The 16,648-nt window shown below is 37.1% G+C and overlaps 2 protein-coding genes across 5 annotated transcripts in view; both read right to left on the bottom strand.

Annotated features, from left to right (window-relative positions):
* The window catches only part of LOC133522801 (lysine-specific demethylase 3A-like), a 269,204-nt gene that overhangs the window by 150,028 nt on the left and 102,528 nt on the right, over window positions 1-16,648 (bottom strand). For all 4 annotated transcript variants that reach the window (XM_061858250.1, XM_061858248.1, XM_061858247.1 and 1 more), the window contains 2 exons: window positions 14,873-14,957; window positions 11,433-11,500 (listed from right to left, as the gene is read on the bottom strand). In XM_061858250.1, coding sequence (XP_061714234.1) covers window positions 11,433-11,500; window positions 14,873-14,957 — 153 coding nt within the window. The remainder of the gene's footprint in view (window positions 1-11,432; window positions 11,501-14,872; window positions 14,958-16,648) is intronic.
* LOC133522810 (uncharacterized) lies at window positions 1,721-3,602 on the bottom strand. The gene is made up of 3 exons (XM_061858270.1): window positions 2,879-3,602; window positions 2,621-2,763; window positions 1,721-2,449 (listed from the first exon to the last, which is right to left on the bottom strand). The coding sequence occupies exons 1-3, from the start codon at window positions 3,108-3,110 to the stop codon at window positions 1,943-1,945; spliced, it is 882 nt and encodes a 293-aa protein (XP_061714254.1). The 5' UTR covers window positions 3,111-3,602; the 3' UTR covers window positions 1,721-1,942.

The following is a 16,648-nucleotide window of genomic DNA, read 5'->3' on the forward strand; positions in this document are numbered from 1 at the left end:
AGTCAGGAGTCAGGACTAACCTGACTAAACATTCTCGAAGTTATCTTTGTGGAATAGAATTTTGTAAATAAAGGTGTTTCATGTAAATCAGATGTGTATATAGTTGTCGTAGATTACTAAATAATAATTTCTAAATACTAAACTCCGTGTATGTACAACACAGTCTATGATTTTGATTAGGTATATATGGAAAATAACAGCCTGAATAAATGGTAAAGAGATATCTAATTAGTACATAAAGCTGTACAAGCCGATAATTAATCCGTCACCCGACATCAAAGAGATAGGTGTCTGCGTGACAATCTTGTCTCAAATCTAGGAACATGACATTTATTGACCTTGTTCCACATATGAATACCTTCCTTCAGGGAAAATAATAATAATATTTCATTATTGAAGAGTAAATATTCGTCTTAATGCCAGTAGTTTATGGGATGACTCACGTCAGACCTGCCGGCCGGGGCGTCCGACACTTCGTTTTCTATGACGGGTGATCGGTGATCTGATCACGCGATGTTATTCATAAATAAATTAGTGCACGACATTTTGATGATAAAAAATCATAATTTAAATAAATCTAAACCTAAATGTAAATCTAGAACTTTGATTCTAATGGAGCGGATTTGTTTGTATTCCGTACAGGTGTGTAAGTAATAAAACATTTTTGAGCATGAAGAGCGTGAAAGTTAGTTCAATACTGAGATTAACGTAGACAAAATCCGAGCTCATTATAAAATATTATGATAATGAACAGTTGCAAAAGCAGCTTTTCTACAATATCAAATCAGATTACTTTAAAAACTTGGTTAAACCATTTTGAAAAGTAGTGCAAAGTCAATAAAAAAGAAGCTCCACAATAGCACCTTGAAGATTACGGAACACCTGGCGCCAAACAATGACAAATTAGACATCTAAGTAGACGGGATATGGTCTAGAATACCGTACAGGTTGACTAGGTTGAGAGAGCAACTTGAGATAAGATAGGATTACATACAGTTTAGCATTTTGTTCAAAAGAGTAAAGAGTCGGCCGCGCGAAGGGGGAGTGGAGATGATTTGTTGAGTGTACTTTGCCAATCGATAACTGAGGAGCATTTATAATGCTTCTCGAGAATGACGTTTATGGATCAGAAAGTAGGCAGTAGCGAGAAGGGGTACAGATTATAAACATTTTATACATTAGGTTAGGTAGTGGAGCTTCGTTATTAGGATCTTGTATACTTCGTTATTTTTGTAGGCCCCGGTATTGTAAGGTACGCAAATGCATATATACAAAATAACAACCAGTGATGAATTCCGATGCTGTGCGTTCTGAGTCGAATACAGGTTTTCTAAAACCAGGGTCTCTAATTTCGCACAATCCCTGCATCCCTGTCGATCACATGAATACTTAGATTAATTATAATATAACATACAGGTATATTCCCATAACTACATTAACGTTTTTAATGTAAATATTTGATTGACCTGACTAGAACGATTTCCTGTTACCAACAATTTTACACCGTCATTCGTTTTTTTTTTTTTTTTCATTCTATGTACAGATGGTTTTATTATAATTATTATAAACAAATAAACTATAAATTAATATTTGTATTTAATATCAATATAATGACAATGACACCAATGATCATTTTACGCAAACACTATTCGTTTGCGGAAAATGGTAATGATGTAAAGCATGTAATTGAAATACGGGAAACTAAAAGGAAATAATATAGTGGCCCATAAACAGTATTTATTTATAAAATCACAGTTGAATCAAATCATAACATTAAAACTAGTGGTTTGTGCAGATGCAAACTAATTGAGGTACACAAATTGCGTCCTCATATTTGGATTAGCTGAATAAACAATTTTAATTGACTAATAATGTAGTGCAGTTTGGTTTGGATTAAGTTACTAATAAGAAGATAAAAGAAGTTACTAAAAGAAAGAAATATTTAAGGCATGTTTACTATTGCATCTTTCTTATCCTCATCGTCTTCATCATCATATCTAGAAACCTCTATCTGAACCAGAGGGTTAATATGGGGAGGACTGGGCGTCCAATTCGACTTGGGCGATACGCTGGCCATGGAGAAAGAATGAGGCTGTGATATAGAGCTCATCTCAGCTTCGAAGATCAACTGATTGATTTTGTGGATCAGTATCGCACTGGCAGTCGGATTGAACAGATTTAGCTTAGCTTCTAGATACTTTGCAAATTTTGCCGTCGCATCTTTTCGTACGCTTTCATTTGGCGTGTGCGGTTCTCGGCAGTCTCGCTTCGCTGGGCACTCTGAGTTCTCGTGGTGGGATGACATGGATCGTTTTGTTCTGGGCGTGATAGATATAGGTTTGGGGAACGAGGCGATGGTAATATCTTGCGGAATGTCGGAGACGATTGTGTCTGGTACGAGGTAATTGTGTTCATACTGAGATGCTATTATTTCATTTTCTTCATCCTCCTAGAGCGAAAAGAAAAAAAGTATATTAAATAAATATTGCGTCCCGAGTCAGTTTATTCATGTAATATGTTTATTTCATATTTCATGGGGTAAATATCCTATATCCTTCCAAATTCAGTAAATAGTTAAGGTTGACCAACGTTTACGTTTGGTTGATGAACTAAAACTTACATTGTAATTTTCAAAATTATTCGATATTTCTTGTTGAGGTGGTCCAGAATCTAATTTGACGGGTGACAGGGCCGGGTCCAGTAAGAAGCTGAACGCTTTAAAAGCAAACCAATCAGATTTGTACTGCACGGGACTTGCTGGATCTGGAAATTACAACAATAATAAACGGTCAATCGGTCGTCCTACGTTGTAAAAAAGTTTATCATTATTCATTATTTTCATTAAGGTAATGTAAGAATATTATTAAACAAATCTCACCATTTTTATTTATCTTCTTGCCTCTAGATTTCTCTCTCCTAAAAGAACCAAGCAAACTGGCCATCTTCCTTTTCGCATTTTCTAAGTCAACGCCAACTGCGTCTGCAACAATCTGCCACGCTTTTGTTTTGATCTGCTTGTTGAAATATCCTTTATGATTCGTGTCCCATAGTACTCTTTGGCTACGGTATGCGTTTATCAAAGTAAACACTTCGTCTTTGCTCAAGTCCATGGCTGGGGATGGTAAGTAGGTAGGCCGTGCGGCGCAAACGGACCGCAACGCACGCACGCTTTGCACTGGTTACAAACGGCGAATGGCAGCGGCGCGCGCCGCGGCGCACAGTCGACACGCACACATTTACCTGGCATTCATTGTGTGCGCGGCTGCGTGCGGCACGAATTCACCACGCGCGTCACGAATTATGTTCCGAATGGCAACGTCGCGTGTTTGTCCAGTGCAGTTCTATCGCATACCCATTTACATACTTGCGTGCGTAGGTATATCCATAGATAGGTACGGTGAAGGTTCCAAACCTTTACAGTCTTTTTGTAGATAACTAGCCTCAGTTATAGATTTGAATTCAGAATTATCGCCCTGATAAATTAATAAAGATCTGGAGACGGCGATTCCGAAGGTGGCAACCATCTAGAGTAGTTGAAATTGTAATCTTGCAAAAAGAAGAAAAAATATATATTATATCAGAAATCTACGTCTGCGTTTACATTCCCCCCGTTACAGCACTCGTATCACGCAGTATATCATGATAACTACTTGTTTATTTATGTAATCTACACGAAAAGAACATTATGATATGAGACAATTCAGACATGGTGTTCGATCAAACAATTAAAATTATACGGACAAGAAATAAAGTTGTGTATGTCGCTGATTACACGTATTACTCATTAATAAAGTACCTACATACAAATACCTATTTAAATTATTAACCTAATATCGAGCAGCAATTAATGCATCTATGTATAACACGTAATATTAACTCTAGTATTACTCAAAAACAAAAAACTAAAGTAGGTAAACAAGGCAACCCATTGCTTTCCTTTACGTCTAATAATTAAACAAAATGGAAAAACGGACATACAGTATCGACATGTTCAATATTAGAGTGATTTAGTTTGTACTTTGTAGTAGGTACTTACTTATTTGCCTAAAAATATATGTATTTGTTAGTTATGAATGTGTGAAAAACAATATACGAACGGCAAGGACAACAAAAATTCGAGATTTCAAAGTCATTTGCCGAAAACTAACGTCGTGTACGTACTAATACGTGTAGCAATATGTAGTACAAAAACTATAAAAAAAGAAAATAATGTTTAACAGAAAGGCTTTATACATATACCATATTACAGTAGATCATTAGACTGTCAAGTGAACAAAAAGCAAATAACCTAAAGTGATACAGTTAACTAGTTAATAACGCTCTTATCGCCCACATGCCTATCTACTAAATGCGGCTATCTTAGTCAAAGTCTGCTAAATGCCTACGCGCAAACACATTTTCATCCTTTTAAATATTTAAAACTCATGTGATGTAATTGTAATAGGTACGTACATATGTAGTACATAATTCTTTACCATCGTATTTTCACGAAAACGTACGAACGTGTCATGCTATTTCAGTCAGTCTTAGTATAAAAGTACTGAGGTTGATTGAAGTAACATTTATTTATTTAATCGTTACTAAGATTATAAGATTTATTTAATCGTATGACATGCATGATTAGGCAATCCGTCTACTACGTCGGGTGTCACGGCATCCAGATCCTCAGCTGGGCCAGGATAGAAGTGAACAGGGCAGCGCCGAAATAAGCATGTGCTCAGTGGTTTGTTCTTCTTCGCCGCATTCGAAGAGGGGAGACTCCTTCCAACCCCACTTAATAGTTGTCTTAATTATTGGAAATAATTACAGCAGCCATGACCTATTCAGACTACACCAGGTCTTACGAGGTAGGTGAAACCCTTTTGGTAGTTTTGGTTGCTGAAGTACAATGACAAATACAAACGTTACCGTGAAATGAAAATACGATGGTAAAGGATTACGCACTATATCTGTTAAGTAATTGTACCTACAATATACTTGAGTCCTATTTTATTTGTGATAATAACTTAACGTCTTTTCGATTCAGAATAAGTTCAAATTCCTTTACAATGGAATGCAGAATGTAACATACACATCGAAGTTTGGTAAGTAGATAAATACCTATACAATGATACAAGTGTCATGTTCAATACGCGCAAAACATGTTAGGCGTATCTATTGTTTGAATTTCATTACAGATGGCTACGTCACGAGCTCACGAGTCAATTACGAACCGCCACGTGGGAGCAGGCTTCGCTGCCTCACATCTAGTGTAAATATCGTTTCAAAGCCTGTAAAGGGACATAAAGGAATGGGAAAGCGCGCGTGGGTTTCGAGGCCGACCTCGTATTGATAACTATGTACTTAGGCACTTATACAAACGGAAAGTTGGCTCTAATTGTGTCTATTTTCAACGTATAAATTATAAATGTATTTCCCACTAATCAGTGGGTTCGTTTCCGTTGTTTTATAAATATCCATACGTTGATTAGTTAATAGCTCCTGCGCCGCTTTGTGTATAAAACGGGATGTCTGTTCTTTTTCCGAATTTATTGCATGATTCGGACAGGCGTGGTGTGCGGGGTCTATAAATATGTGGGAATTCTCCACATTTTATCTCGCTGCAGTAATGTTTCTGGTGAAATAAAACGTTGGCGTGGTTATATCTACTCGACGTTAAACAATGGTCGTCGGGGACAGATACACACTACATACAAGTTAATATGTATTACAAAAGATTATATTCGATGTCTTGTTTGTTGTCTCCAAAAAAATTGACGGAGACTTTTAGTATGGGATGATTTTTAGTTTTTAATTTTTCTCAAGTAAAATATAATCTACAGCTGTAAAGAGTTGCAATAGCACTCGACTTTACAATTTATTTTTTAGACGCTACCAACCAATGCACAAGCGTTACATCAGTCAGAAATAAGACAACGAAAAGAATTAGGACCCTACTGTTACATTTTTTTGCAAACCAACGTGTATTGAGCATTCAATTAGACTTCGCTTTAGTCGACCTAAACTAAATCATCAAGTCATCACAATAAATAAAATCCTGTTTAATGACTGGCTGAAACTTGAATTGCATGTTACTGATCAAAAATTCACAAGGCCCTAGAAATAGGTACTCTCAATATCGTCTAATATAATAATTTTTTGGAGTAGCTACGTAGGTGTATTTTGTGAGTAGCTACTTAGTTTAGAAGTCAAAAGGGGAGGGGGGAGCTGTTTAAAAAATAACAATACCGCGACTCTTTTTATGATTAAATGTTAAATATCCTTTTTTTATCTTTGTAAATGGTATGAGAAATTGTATACAAAGAACTCAGAATACTTGTAATATTTAACGCTCCAGTTATCAAGGTACAGACTGTTTAATTTGGCTGAAAATACTAAAAGTAAGCGAAGCATATTTTCAAGGATATCTTCATACGTCAGTAACTGTATCCTTCAGGGAGGGCGCCGGGACCTTGGCGCGACCGATCCCTGGGTCCTTGAAGCTAAATTAGATGTATAAAAACCGCTGTTCCACTCGTTTCTAGTAGCTTTTTATTGTATGTACATATACCACATTTTACTGTTATTCTATCTATCTTTTCATTGGTTGATATATGATATAAGACTGTAAGAATACTTAAGACGGAAAAATGAGGTAGACGCTAGACAAAGAAAGTACCAAAGGACAGACAGACAATTTATGTGTTTTGCAGTCTCGACGACTTCCTTAGGATGATCAGCGTCGTTTTCATTTGTTTGAATGTGGATGCAGCCGACGACTGTGCGAACATAGCACTATATTATTATTGCAGTCTAAGTAATAGATTCTATATTAATTTTGAAATTGTATTTTGATTGATTTATTTATTTCATAATAGCAGTACATTATAAATGATTAAGCTATGTCTAACTTTTAACCACTCGTTGGCTACTTGGAGGCAATTCACACAGTACTTTTAAAAGGGCTACAAGTATAATAAATAGCGCGCACCCGAGATGCATACATAGCCATTGTTAGTAGCTCGGTACTAGTTACAGGGCTGCCCATATTGTTTTATCCAGATGTCCTTTTGGGTAGTTGTGTAAAAGTCTGTGACAACCCTACTGCGTTCTTGTGTAGTGTCGGCATTTACGCAAACATCAAAGGCGGCGGTCTATCACTGACCCCACACCATACCATGACAGTGACACATCATTTTTTGACCGCAATAAACTAAAAAGATTATACGAAGTCCCTGTAGATCCTTTATACGAATATATATAAACACGGCAAATAAAAGTTAAAATTTATTCCCAAAGAGTAAAAAAGCGAAGCACGTAAACAAGGCCAGCTAGCCGTTTTTCATTCATAACGTGATTCATTAAGAATTTGCTAAAGGCCCATTATATCCGATTACCGAACACAAGTTGCCTCGGCGATCACGTTCGGATTGCTGTTTGCAGTTTAGTTTTCCTATTACTTCTCTGTCTTTATCTCTATCATTACACAATTGATTTTTAAATGGTTGGTAGTGTAGCTGACGAAACGTCTCACGAACTTACATATCAAAACCACGTATGTATACTAGTTAGTTCAGAGTGAGCGGGTCTTTATGCGCATTATCATTGCGTAAAATTTTAGCGAACGACTGCAAAAAGCACCAAGCCCTACAAATCTCTTTAGGAAGTTTTAGGAGTAAATAAGATTACTTACTTAAAACGAAAGTGGAGACTTCGCGAAATCGCCTTTTCATACAAACGTATAGTCCTTATTTTCCTCTCTGGATATTATTTATTATTATTATTGTATCTTCTTGGATTTCACGGGCCTATAAATCCCGGTCTTGCGTACGGGATATGGATCCAACGCGTAGAGGCCCCTTGGAGAGCTTTAATGTCATGTAGAACGCCTGCTGGAACCCGTTAACAGGCGCAACAACAGACACCCCTGAACCGGTCGCAGCAGGCATTGGGACTATTGTAGTAAAAGTGAACAGTATAACGGTCTATGGATTGAAGTTTGGGAGGACAATGAGACTGGGTTATTGCAAAGACGTCCGGACACCTGCCATAACAATATTTTCACTAGTTATTGAGGCAGGCGTTGAGTCGCCGCCCACTAGATGGGCCCCTGAAAATGCCATCGTGAAGACGACCAGGAGTAACACCGGTGTGAGCGGCTCAGAGGTGTCGAGAGGTGTACGCCGCTTTCTACCCAGTGGCTGATAACAGTCACTGTGCCAACTCGCGTCTTACGCAAGTTTTCATTTCCACCCCTGGAGCATTTAGCTCTAACGACTCCTCTCTGGACGGCCAATGAAGGCAAGCCAGAGCTGAGAGTCCTGCGGTTTCCCTTGGGGTCCACTCCGACAGACGAAGACACGCCGGAGACGGAGACCCTGACCGACTCGCGGGAGTACTCGGGTACGTGGGGTCGTTACTCCCCAACAGCTCGCCTTATTATTATTATTTGTTAGTCTGTTGTGTCCCACTGCTGGGCAAAGGCCTCCCTCTCTTTCTTCCACGCTGGATATTAAAATTATTGAAAATATTTTGACACAATTGGTTGTATATCAACCACAGCTATGCCCCTACGTTTGATTTTTTTTCGAATTTTAATTAATAAGAGTCAGGACCATTTAAAAAATTTTATGGAATCTGTTTTTCCGTCCTAATTTTTACAATACTGAAAAAACCTACAAAATTTCAACTTAGCAGCATAGCTATGGTTAATATACATGAAATTATGCAAAAATATGATTCATAATTTCAATATCCAGAGAGGAAAATGAGGACTACGTTTGTACGGAGAAGCGGCCGTCCCCTTTCCTCTTAAGTTTAACAGGTTGAAAGTTTCAATTAAAAGTTTGAAAGCTTACAAGTTGTGTGTGTGGTCGTGTTCAGGACATAGTTACGTCTGTTCCAAACTCAAAACACCCCACGATTAACATTAGTTTCCAACAATGCGGGCAGGATTAAACTAAGTTCATAGTGCTAGTCCAATATTCAAATGAGCTCAGTGGCGCAGAAGCGCTGCTGGAAACTTTTCACCAACTTTTACTTGACAAATTATCAATTTGTCATTACGTTTAGTGCTACGCTGGAATCTAATAAGACATTCAGGCCTAATTGTAAGTTGATATAGTTTATACGATACTCATTATTTATATTGTATTTATGTTATCATTATCCATAAGTATACAAATTTAAAAAAAGTGGGTTAATACGTTGCGTCTTAAAATTCGTCGTTATATTATAAATAAACTAGAATAGTCCTCTCGCTAAGCAGACAAGGGGATGGGATTTCAATGAGGGTTACCGTTTTTGTGCTCACCAGTTGGCGCCACTGTAGATGTAGGTCCAGAAAAACGGATCCCAAATTTACGTTATGCTGATTTAAAAAAAACAATACGATCTAAGACAAAGGTATCGTTCTTCGTTCGTTCACGAAGGTATTTTAACGTCTGAATTTGCCGTTTTTCATCCTGTATTTTAGTTTATGGAACTGTATCTAATGTTTACCATGATTAATCAAAGGTGGTAAAAGATTTGCTACAATTATTATGATTAAGGAGTGAAAATTTGCGATAAAAAAGCTTGCTACCCCCAAAAATACTATGCATTTGACATTTCGAAAGATCGAATCTCCGTCTACAATAGCGCCCGAAAATAAACGCGGTAGCCCTCATTCATGCTGGGATTTTTTTATTCTTCGATCTTTATTTCTATAATATATTTGTATTCAAAACCTACGTCGGTTGATGTGGCTAGAGCGTTGCAGAATGACCGTTGATCACAAAACGTCGCTTATTGCTCACCGACGCATCGGCAATCGGTGCGCTCAATCTAATCCGATAGCAGAAATATAGAGGATATTAAGCTCACAGAAATCATGCAAATAGAACCCATATGGTTATAAGACGTATAGAACTGGAATAGCTTGCAGATCGTCTTGGATAAAGGTTGGATAAAGCTAGCAATAAATTAGTCACACAATCTAAATTAGACTGCGGGATCTGTGTTCAAAAGAGTGTAAGTTGGTGTGAATTTTGTGGAGATTTAGATCTTCTAGGTTGAATCGGGCTTGAACCCTCAGGATAAAGCTGGCGCATGCGTCAGGCGCCGCCGACCTGTCGCAACTTGTTATACAGAAATAACCGACGGACAGACAGACGTGAGTAGAGTGCTCATTACTTGACTGCTCGCTAATCCAGTTTATCGGGATAGCGCGAGAATTAAGGATTAGTTCCCAGTTCCTTAATAAAGAAATGGTATGAGAAGGCCAATGGAGGTTACGAAATTTTAAATAAGAATAGTATTGTTTCTTACGTTTTAGTTGCTGCAACAACTGTCTAGAAGCTGGTAGATATGCCAAACTACAGATAAGACGTCAAACAAATACGTTAGGCAGTCATGAAGATAAAGTCATATCTGTCTATTCATTCATGCAAATAAATAATTCATCTATCAACACCACAAAAAGACACATATCTACTTATACCTACATAATATCAAAGCTGTATTGATTATGCAAGATATGTCAAGATTGTCAAGTCTAATATGGTTTCGTGTACCTCTCCTTCCATAGTTTCGTGCTTCGAAATAGACAGCTAGAAGAGATGGCGCTGTACGGCTCCATAAATTATAAGGCAAAGTTACCTTACTGTCAAAAGGTGACGTCTGACAATTTAGTGACCACAAAACATATGACACAGTTCCGCGTAATCTGTTTCAACCGTCAAACTAGGGGACCCTTTTTAGGGTTCCGTCGCCAAATGGCAAAAAACGGAACCTTTGTGGATTCGTCATGTCTGTCTGTCTGTCTGTCTAACTATACTGTTGAAACTTGGTAAGTGCATGTATTCTGTGAACCGCATTAAAATTTTCACACAAAAATAGGAAAAAAAACAAAAAAATTTGGGGGTTCCCCATACTTAGAACTGAAACAAAAAAAAATTTTTTTTCATTAAATCCATACGTGTGGGGTATCTATAGGGATAGCTCTTCAAAAATGATATTGAGGTTTCTAATATCATTTATTTCTAAACTGAATAGTTTGCGGAGAGACACGTCCAAAGTGGTAAAAAGTGTGTCCCCCCCCCCCCGTAACTTCTAAAATAACAGAATGAAAAATCTAAAAAAATATATGATATACATTGCCATGCAAACTTCCACCGAAAATTGGTTTGAACGAGATCTAGTAAGTAGTTTTTTTTAATACGTCATAAATGGTACGGAACCCTTCATGGGCGAGTCCGACTCGCACTTGGCCGCTTTTTTTACACTTTACTTCTATAAGTAAAGTCAATAACAATCAATGACGCTTTGATACACAAAGCAATAACAAGGCTCTCCAGAATTACCCAACATTCGACAAGTTATCGGCGCTTAAGATCAGTTTCAGCGTAATTGCCAAAGTCTAGTGCGACGTCGGCAACTCATCAAAATCTAGTTTGTGCTTAATTTAGACTTACTTGCAGATTGGAGCGCGAGCGGCGAGGCATGACGCCCACCACCTCGCCCCTCATTATGGATTCGATAACTGTAACAGAAGATAAATGTCAGGATGAGCAATGGAATAGAAAAAAAAACAAAAGCATCATTAAGCTCGAGAAGGTCAAATAATTCAATGAAAATATCTAAGCTCTTTAATTTTTTGCTCGTTTTTTTGGCGCCTGACTTAATATGTAGAATAGAAGTGTAGCTTATTAATATGTTAATAAAAACAGTATTTTTTTTTTTGTTGATTAATGCTATATTACTCTTAATATAACCTCAACACAAATGAGATATCGCTTTCAAGTTGTAATTTATATGATAATACCTACTTAGATGAGATATTAAGTCTTGGTCAATGTCTTATTATAGTTACATTACAAGTAGTATAATCACACGCGAGACTCAGTATTCCCAAAGCTCGTCATATCTCTATTTGCTTTACGTTTATATTTTATCGTAGGTACACTTCAATTAAGTACGCTTGTAGCAAGTGTTTTATCTCCGTCATAGTAGAATACGTACTACATTACATTGCATGCTTCGCAGATTCCAAGTTACGTCACTATTTATACGGCTTCTTGCATCCAATTAGGCGCAGAATAGGGTTACCGCGTCATGTTGCATTGCATGTAATAAAATACATCTATTCACATCAATTTCCTAGAGGAACAGATAGATGTCTGCAGTTATCTGTCCCTCTAGCCTGCTTGTTTGTTGCATTGCACCTTACTACAATATCTACATACAATTTTAGCTGTATTACATACGTAATACAGCTAAAATTGTATGTAGATATTACACACACCACACACAGCACAGATACCTGTGCACGCATAGTCGGATTTCTCGACTGGATCTTTTCTAGAATCACCTTAATGTAGTTAGGCCAAAAACGTGTACCTAACTAAATCGATTTAGGTCTTCTTTTATCAAATTATTCTATCGCCTAAACCATTATATTCTTGTGTACCCCGTGTGGATGTATGTACGAGTATCAACGAACCTGCCCGTGCATACATATACATGGATGAATGAATACAGATTCACTCAAGTTACTGCTAACTTTATTGTTACTAACTGATAATTTTGTTTTCCGCTTACTGCTCCTAGACTAGCTACTTATTATTATTAAGGTAGGGCACTCAAGGTCTATTAACACATTACTTATGTTTACATTATTTTTTGTACAAGACTGTTTGTTGCCTAAATAAATTAAATAAATAAATAAATTATTGAAAAGTCTTTCTAATATTGTTAGGTACTTATGTTTTGTAGGAAAACCACTTAAATTATATAAAACCTTATTTATTCCGTGAATGAAATATGTAGTGTTAGGAACAGTCAATGTATTCAAATACCGTTGCTATACAAATAACCAGTCAATACGTAATTTATGATATAGAACACCTAGTTTTCATAGGTTCCAACAGGTAATTCCAAATTTCTTATTTATTTAACATTATACAACTGTGTAATATAGTAGAATAATAACCAGGTTATGCATTTCCAGTGGTCTTTGTACATTTAATTATCAAATTAGATGAGCAGATAGCACGTCCGTTAAGCTATTGTTCTCGAATGGCCGGCGGTCATTATGAGCGCTAGTGGAAGTTCAAATTACGATACCTAGCACTGATACGGCGTATTAAATGCAGTATGAATTATTGATTTTACAGATAAGCAGTATACAAATGCTTAGTAATTTCTTATAGTTAGGTACCTACCTACTTTTGAACTTTGACTTGAAGTTTATTAATTATTAGTGACACATTTTCTATAAGTCGCATTTTATTATGTCGAAAAATGTTTGCAGGATAAAAAAACCGTGGCAACTGTACCGTCTGGTATTTACGTAATTTTGATAAAGGGTCTTGGACTTTAATTCCTTAGTTATCACGTTGTCTATAATCAACGGCCCATTAACAAGACATAAAGAAAATAACACAGATAGACTAAGATAACACGCAGTTTACGTGTTATCTTACGGTCGGTTGCACCAAATCATCTGACACCGTTAAAGCATTCGCTAAATTTCATTGTTAACAAGAAACACGTGTTAAGGGCGGGCTAATGTAAAATTGTAGTTATATTTTTTTTTACACATTTTAATAAACCTATTTCCGAGTGAAATTAGACGATATTTGCTAGGGCAGACTAAGCAAAACCTTAAAATGTTAAAGTTGATTTGACAGAAATAAATCACAAAAACATTTTTTTTTCACAATTGTCTTTGACCTTGCCCTGTATACCATAGCAGTATAATTTTATTACAAAATAGCTAGTGATATAGCCGAGGGATTTGACTACCAAAATGGTAAACAGAAGTATACTTTCAGAATTATTGAGGTAAATAGTTAAAACCCGCGCGATCACCAAATCTTCCGTCGCAATTTCAATCCTAACTTCCTGGCTTTACGCCCTCTCTTAAGGTGATTTTGTATACCTCACCCGCTTAGCTGAAGCTACTGTCTGTACCTTATAGTTGTGCTACGAGATAAGCAGCGAAAGCGTGCATTATTTTGCCGCAGTCTCAATGCGCGGCGCAGCGTGAAGCGATGTTACGCAACGGAATGCTTGCTGTCTAACCTTGTAACTTCACTTATTTCGGACTGTTGCCAAGCGCCGATGGTAGAGGGCCTAGCAAAGATACTTACTAATCATATGCGCCGTACCGAACTAAACGGTAATCTCTCTCTTACATATCAGTGCGACTATGTTCGCTACGGAGCAAACGATTGGCATATTGGCTAGGCACCCAGGTCATGCTCAACTGATTTTGGTTGATTGATGAGGTTCGATAATTATGATGTTTTTTTGTCGATTCAATTCTTGTGAATTTTTCATGGCGGAGTTCAGAGTTCGACTTACCTATAACGCGATAAACTTATCTGTGAAACCTTTCTCTCTTGGTAAAAGCAACCACGCGTCAAATTAAACCAAGTTAATGTTCTTTCCTCTTTGAAGTTCTTACATAAACCTTACATACCTATGTAAGTAGAGTAAAATTGGCAGTTTTTAGTGGCCACTACGCCCACTACCTACTCAAGCATTGTTTACAGCAATCAATAATCCTCTGCGACCACATTAGCTTTCCTAGAGGGAATGCAAAATAGATTTCTATTTATGTGGCGAGTTTATTCACATCTGCATTTTAAAGTTAGTGCCGACGCAAAAAGTATATGTTAATTATTTACTCAACTTAAAACATGTTTTGCCAGCTTTCATAAACATATATAATGTAAGACTTCATTGCAATTAGTATTGAATCACTGATTTGTATAAACCAAACCTTAATATATCAACTTCCTGCGTCATGACTACTGTAAGTCAATTACATGATATAACCACGATTATATGATATAACCATAATGATTATAGTTAGCTTATTGGAATAAACTTTAATCAATATTCTTACCTCCATCACCGAGGAGTCTCATCTGCACCAGGGCTGGATCTTCGCTGTGCTCCTCTAGTACAGTATCATCAGTAACTGTCAATTCCTGAAATAGAAATCATAACGTTTATGTCAACAAAACCAACACAATCATGCTTGACTTCAAGGAGAAAAGTGAGTCAGGTCATTCACGTATATTAAGTCAAACATTACTCGACAATGTCTAGCAATCTTCGACTGAAAACACGACTTAAGACCCGTTTTAATATATTTCATAAGTCTGTGTCTCACCGAAGATCAGCGGACAGCGGGAGATTTAAACTAAATAGTCTAAATTGGTTTGTGTAACTAGTAACTACCAGCATACGAAATTCCCCAAATTCTCATTTCAACTTTCCCACGCCGGGCGGCGTTTACTACAAGCTATAAATAACGCACAAGCGCATCTGTTTTGTATTGTTATCGTTGGAAACAACAATGTTCATTTACGTCAGCTGCTACTACAGTATCTGCCAACTACAACGAAACACGTGCTAGGTAATCTATTAAGTTTTAATATACATTAATTCCTACTACCAATTTCAAACAAAATTACATTACAGGGGGAGAGAACTGAATAGTTTTCTGTACAAGACGGTATAATGATGTCGTTAAAAATATCGCCGAGCCAAAAGTTGAAGCTGAAACTTGTGAGAAACAAAGAGGAAACTTCGAGAAAGTTACTTAAGAAACCAGGGAAGGGGGCCGAATGAGGGGGTTACTCAAAACTTTACGTCGCGGGCGCCAGTAATACCAACCCCGCCAAGTTCCCCACTCGCTAATTCGCAGTATAAATTTGTTTAACGTCTCAACTTTTTAACTGTAATTACTTAGGAAAGTTCAAGATAGATTGAAGTACTTCGCTACTCTGACAGCGACGCTAAGGAGTTTGACGGGTAATGGAAACAACCTAGCTCTGGAACTTCACTCTTGTTAGATGAACATCTGACGATATAAGCGATTATTTTTCTATACGCTATATAAATTACGTAACATGTATGAACTGTCTGAAAAGTACACTTAAATTTCTCCATACAGGGTGTCCCAAAAAGGACACGCCATAGCGACACTGGAGGTAGACCAGCCTGAGAGGGTTCCAACCAACCTAACATGACCCTAGTAAAAGTTGCACCGTTTTCAAGTTATTGGCAATTTAACGTTTTTCGTGAATTTTGACCGTTTTCAGCATTGTTAGGCTCAGTGTGCACTTATAAAGCCCTTAAAATAAGTTTTTTTGATGTGTACGGCACCATGAATAGTTAATTAGGATAATAAAAGAGATATTTCATCGATAACCTACGTGAAATGTAAAAAAACAAGGGCTTGATCTAAAGTTTTATTCGCAGCGAAACATCAATTTCAACTTTGACCACCTGCCGTGAAAAAAAACTACTTAAAAGGTAACAAAAAAATAACGCTATAATATTAAGCATTTTATGCAGATTCTAAAATGGTATAAAACATGCACATTTCTGCTATAAAATAATGAGTTATTATCATCTTTCGAATGCCTCATAAAGCTAAGTTGGACTAGGGAATCTGCAATCCAATGACGCGTAATTCATCTTGGATTCTTATTGGCTTTGAGTGCAAGTTCTCAAATGGTTAAAAGAGTGAGACAACATGAGATGCACTCGCTCTATCTCGCTCTTTTTATCTCAACTTTGTCATTTCATTAGGCCTAGTTCAACTGCTACCTGGGATTTTCGTAGGGCTTATCTCTTTGAAGACAGAAGTGTAAGCTTTTGTTTGTACAAT

This window comes from Cydia pomonella, chromosome 11 (assembly GCF_033807575.1).
Source record: "Cydia pomonella isolate Wapato2018A chromosome 11, ilCydPomo1, whole genome shotgun sequence".
Taxonomy (NCBI): domain Eukaryota; kingdom Metazoa; phylum Arthropoda; class Insecta; order Lepidoptera; family Tortricidae; genus Cydia; species Cydia pomonella.

Bases quoted from the DNA above. Each gene is read 5' to 3' on its own strand.
- LOC133522810 (XM_061858270.1), bottom strand. From the start codon at position 3,110: ATGGACTTGAGCAAAGACGAAGTGTTTACTTTGATAAACGCATACCGT. The intron at 2,764-2,878 runs GTGAGATTTGTT...TGTAATTTCCAG, and splicing joins CAAGAAGATAAATAAAAATG to ATCCAGCAAGTCCCGTGCAG. The intron at 2,450-2,620 runs GTAAGTTTTAGT...TTTTCGCTCTAG, and splicing joins ATAATTTTGAAAATTACAAT to GAGGATGAAGAAAATGAAAT.